The 5,327-nt window shown below is 44.9% G+C and overlaps 1 protein-coding gene across 1 annotated transcript; it reads left to right on the top strand.

Annotated features, from left to right (window-relative positions):
- Window positions 1-2,900: 2,900 nt before the first annotated feature.
- On the top strand, window positions 2,901-4,714 carry LOC308240913 (serine/threonine-protein kinase OSR1-like; the record flags this gene model as incomplete). Its single annotated transcript, XM_080654393.1, is given in 4 exon segments — window positions 2,901-3,186; window positions 3,315-3,623; window positions 3,626-4,408; window positions 4,506-4,714. Coding segments are annotated over 4 exon segments (1,587 nt in total).
- Window positions 4,715-5,327: the final 613 nt, after the last annotated feature.

Here is a 5,327-nt window from a genome sequence, read left to right as displayed (position 1 = left end):
CAGTTAGAGAGGTTCCATGTTTTCTTACACTCTCACCTATGTGGGACTTTAATTCTCACTTGACCTTCCTTTCAAAATTAAAGGTGATATATCCTGGTGTCCCTTTCCTCTGGTTCCTGCCTCTGGGAGTTGGTTTCTATTTTCCCCACATCCCATAAAAAGTCAAGCTGAGTCCATATTTTATTTCCTTAAGAAATCCATTCACACTAAGCAAGTAATAAATTTTAGTGGAACTTACCCAAAATATGAGCAGAGTGGGGGAGGGAGGAGAGGCTTTGTCTTTCTCCTGTATCTTCTCCTCACCATCTTTCTCCCCAATTTTGGCCCCAGGGCTTCCACATCTTCCCTTGTCTTTGATGCCCAGATGCTGGGAATGTCCATTCCTTGCTCAAGTGGATAAATATTAATATATTCCTTCCACACCCTCTAAGAGAAATACAATTTTCTCCATTTTTTTTTTTTGCATGTTGGAGAAGACAGAAGCAAAATAAACAATAGGAAAAAGTAAGAACTACTTAACTTGGTAACATTGGACCACCTTACTTACTCAAAGAGCAAGTCGCTCCAAGTGTGACCTCTTCCTTACCCCAAGCAAAGCTTTTAGGGTTCTTAAAACAGCCGTTAGCACTTTTGGAAGCTAGGTTTATTCCTGACTTTAGCCTCCTTTATTCTGTTTCTGAAGGTTCATGACAATCTTTTGTGTTCCAGTTTATCTAAATCCCCTTGCGCTGTCTTTTGTTCATGTCCTTTAAAAACAGCTGCCAAGAGCTCCCCATACAACCACCTCCTTCTTCAGATGTCTCCCCCTTTCGACAGGATTCTTTCCTATTACATTATAATCAGGATTTTAGTGTTTAAATCTCCCACCTCCCCCAAGTCATAATTCTTTCTAAAGTCTCACATCAAAGAATGACACCTGTGGTAAATACTCTTTTGAAGTGAAGAGATAATTTGTAATGCAAATAATTACTTCTTTCTTTATCTCATTTTCAAGGAGGAATTTTCATATATTAAATTTTCATAAAGACAAAGCAGGGGTGAATTATTTCACACATTTTCCCTTCTCTGTTGCTTATTCTCCTCCCGTTCCGCTCCCCTCCTGTCCTTTTCCCCTCTGGTGGTTTCCTCCTGCCAGGATCCATGTAAACCCCTTGGGTTCTCTCCCCCAGACTCTGCTTTTGTTGAACTGAAATAGTACTTTCTGTTCTTGTTTTGGAGTACACCTTTGTTATACCAGGCAAACGCATCTACTACCAGCATCCAAAGTACGCGTGGAGCCCCAGTGAAGAAAGCACCTCTGTAATGCCTCATACCTGGGGATCTCCATTTCCTAACTGTCCTGCTTCTATCAACATCAATGAAAAGACCACCTTCCTCAGTTGACAAATTTTAAGGAGTAAATCTTTATCCCTTCACTTCCTCGGGAGTACAATGAGGGCAATGATCACTGTCCTGTCTACTTTATAGAGTTGTTGAAAAAAATTTATGTGTAAGAAAATATAAATTGGAAAGCATGACCTACCTATAAAGGAATATCTGCTACTTGTGCTTAATCATAGATATATTGCCTGAAAATATCAAGGGCGGAGTTTTTGAGTATGAATAAGAGTAGGAAGGTCTTTAGAGAGGATTTTGAGCCAGGAACTCTGAGCACTGAGTTCTTTAAATCAAGAATTGTTCTGTCCCTATGCACATGGGGGTGAAAGGAAAGGCTGAGAAAATACGAGTGCTTTATGAGATAACAATTTACTGTCCCCTTAGATGACTTATTTCACTTTTTAAAAAATTACAAAGACAAAGCCATCTAGAAGACTAAGATAGAGGGAGGTGAGTAGAGATAAGGAATTGCTCAGGATTTGCCAAGGAAGGTAAGGTGAGGGAGAAAACTGGAATACAGATTTGCTGGGAGCCTCAAGGTGAGTGCCACTCAGTCTGCGTTAGTGTGAGCTGATCTAGGCAGCCAAGGAAGAGGCAAACTCGGCTCACTGTTTTGGGCTGTAGTCCTAGTCCTTCAATTATAATTAGAAAGAAAAAAGAAAACTTTAATAACAGTTTTATTTTCTTCATCTGTAGATATTGTCATCTAGTGATTTTTCATATTTTCTCATTTCTTAGGACAGTTTAATCACCTACTTTTGTGGTTGGGATATGACTTGATAGATTATATAAGCAAACTGAAGCTTTCTAACTGTAGAATATATGTAATTTTGGAGTTTGCTCCTGATTTGTCAGTTCCAAGAAGGTGAATGTTCTCTGTGGGATGTTTGTCATTGAATCCCAAGTGTTGAGAGTGCCTGACAGTTGTGAGTAAATTTTTCTTGACTGGATGAAAATTTGGTATCGAAGGGAATTAGGATGGTGATGATGCATAAGACTGACCAATATCTCTGGTGCCAAGATTAGGGGAGTCCCTGATCAAGAGGTGGTTTTTTTATGCACTGCTTGGCTGGATGGAATTCCATAAACTATTGTGGACCCATGAGAAAAAGAGAGGATCACCTGATGGGGCCCTGGAAGATGAACACCATTACTCACTCCTTCCCCTCTCCTGATGCAAACCAGCAACCCATAAAAAGCAGTGGGCCCAGGCAAAGCTCCGGTTGCTGCTGCAGCGAAGGCCCAGGCAAAGCTCCAGTTGCTGCTGCAGCGGAGGCCCAGGCCGGGACTTGGACCGGACCGGGGCGTGCCGGACACAGAGAGGAGCAGGAGGCAAGATCCGCCGGAGCTTCGAGCCCCCGCCGCTCAGCCGCGGGGTGACCCCGCACCCAGGCACCCTTCGGACCTGGTTCTCAAGGAGATTGGTGGGGTCACGGGGGTAGCGGTTGGGGTGGGGAGAGGCGAGGCGAGGAAAGGAGAGAGGTCAGGGAGTTTGAGGGAGGATCGAGAGCTGAGCTGCCGTCATGTCCGAGGACTCGAGCGCCCTGCCCTGGTCCATCAACAGGGACGATTACGAGCTGCAGGAGGTGATCGGAAGTGGAGCAACAGCTGTGGTCCAAGCAGCATGTTGTGCCCCTAAAAAGGAGAAAGTGGCAATCAAACGGATAAACCTTGAGAAATGTCAAACTAGCAGGGATGAGCTCCCGAAAGAAATTCAAGCCATGAGTCAGTGCCATCATCCTAATACTGTGTCTTACTACACGTCTTTCGTAGTAAAAGATGAGCTGTGGCTAGTCATGAAGCTGCCAAGTGGAGTGACACACTGGAGGAGCTGGATTGCTTTGTTACAGGCCTTGTTCATATGATGGTTGGAAGCCTTGCCAACACCAACCACCTTTCAAGACGGTGGTCAAGCACGGTTCTTTCAGTATGGACAGATATGGGGATATCGGGTTCTGTTCTGGATATTATTAAGCACATTGTGGCGAAGGGGGAACACAAAAGTGGAGTGCTAGACAAACCTGCCATTGCTACAATACTCAAAGACGTGGTGGAAGGGTTGGAATACCTGCGTAAAAACGGACAGATTCACAGGGATGTGAAAGCTGGAAATATTCTTCTTGGAGAAGATGGTTCGGTACAGATTGCAGACTTTGGTGTCAGTGCTTTTTTAGCAACTGGTGGTGATATTACCCGAAATAAAGTGAGAAAGGCCTTTGTTGGAACCCCTTGCTGGATGGCACCTGCAGGATGGAACAGGTCCGAGGGTATGATTTCAAAGCTGATATCTGGAGTTTCGGGATCACAGCAGTTAAACTGGCCACAGGGGCTGCTCCTTATCCTAAGTATCCGCCAAGGGAGGTTTTGATGCTGACACTGCAGAATGAGCCTCCTTCTTTGGAAACTGGTGTTCAAGATAGAGAAATGCTGAAAAAATATGGAAAATCGTTTAGAAAAATGATTTCATTGTGCCTTCAAAAGGATCCAGAAAAAAGACCAACAGCATTAGAATTGTTGAGGAACAAATTTTTCCAAAAAGCAAAGAATAAAGAATTTCTTCAAGAAAAATTATTGCAGAGAGCGCCAACCATTTCTGAAAGAGCTAAAAAGGTTCGGAGAGTACCAGGTTCCAGTGGCCGTCTCCATAAGACAGAAGATGGCGGCTGGGAGTGGAGTGATGATGAGTTTGATGAAGAAAGTGAGGAAGGGAAAGCAGCAATTTCACAACTCCGGTCTCCTCGAGTGAAAGAATTATCAAGTTCTGAGCTCTTTCCAACAACGGATCCCGTGGGCACTTTACTTCAAGTTCCAGAAGAGATTTCTGCTCGTCCACCTCAGCCAGCTGGGCAGACGCCTGCACAGCCAACTCAAGTCTCTCTCCCACTCCCCGCAGAGCCAGCAGAAACAGCTCAGGCTCTGTCTTCAGGAGCAGGTTCACAAGAAACCAAGATCCTCATCAGCCTAGTACTAAGATTAAGGAATTCCAAAAAAGAGCTAAATGATATTCGATTCGAATTTACTCCTGGGAGAGATTTAGCAGCTGAAGTCTGGCAGTGCCAACACCTGCTCGGAGAGTTCGCAGTGACATGCAGCACGAGAAACGGAGCTCCTCTGCTTTGTCCTTGCAGATACAGCGGAGGGCGTCTCTCAGGAACTCATCTCTGCTGTCCTGGCGGATGGAAGGGATTTGGTCACAGTGGCAGCTAATTTGCAGAAAATTGTGGAAGAACCTCAGTCGAATCGATCTGTCACTTTCAAACTGGCATCTGGTGTCAAAAGCTCGGATATTCCCGATGATGGTAAACTAATAGGATTTGCCCAGCTCAGCATCAGCTAAATCACAGCCCTGGACGAGGAGGCCTCAGAAGATTCCACACATGCATATCTCTGTTACTTCTGTTGGCCTAAACCCACTATTGCCAAAGAACCCAGCAACAAACTTCCCAGCTAGGAGTTTAAGAGGTCTTTCTTTATGTTCGTGCTGCCATCATTCCCCCCTTTTCCCACAGGGAAAGAAAAGTTGGATCACTAGTGGCCAGCATCCCTTTACAGAGTTCCGTTAGTAAACTTACGTGTCCCCTGTCTTCCTCCATCTGCGAAGTGGCCGCCTGCCTCAGCCCAGGAGGAGATCTTTCAGCTCATCTTGCCTCACTCCACTGATGGCGCTGGGTGGAAAGTAGCAGCTGTATTGGGCTTCCTCGTGCTGCCTCTTTTCCCACCCCTGACAGGACGTGGGCACCTTGGGATGTCTCTTTACCCACTGACGTAGCAATTACAAGTTGATTGTTCAGCTGGAGCCCAGAGAATTTAATTTAGGGATTTTATTTTAATCTGATGTGAATTCTAGCAACCTTTGTTAGGAAAAAGCACAGCCTCAGATGGAGGCAGTCTAAAGTGTCTTCTAGTTTTGTTCGTGATGTTTCTAAGCGTTTTGCTGAAGCTGCTCTCAG

Source organism: Plecotus auritus, assembly GCF_963455305.1.
Source record: "Plecotus auritus genome assembly, chromosome: 2".
NCBI lineage: Eukaryota > Metazoa > Chordata > Mammalia > Chiroptera > Vespertilionidae > Plecotus > Plecotus auritus.
This window is presented reverse-complemented; position numbering and strand designations above follow the sequence as displayed.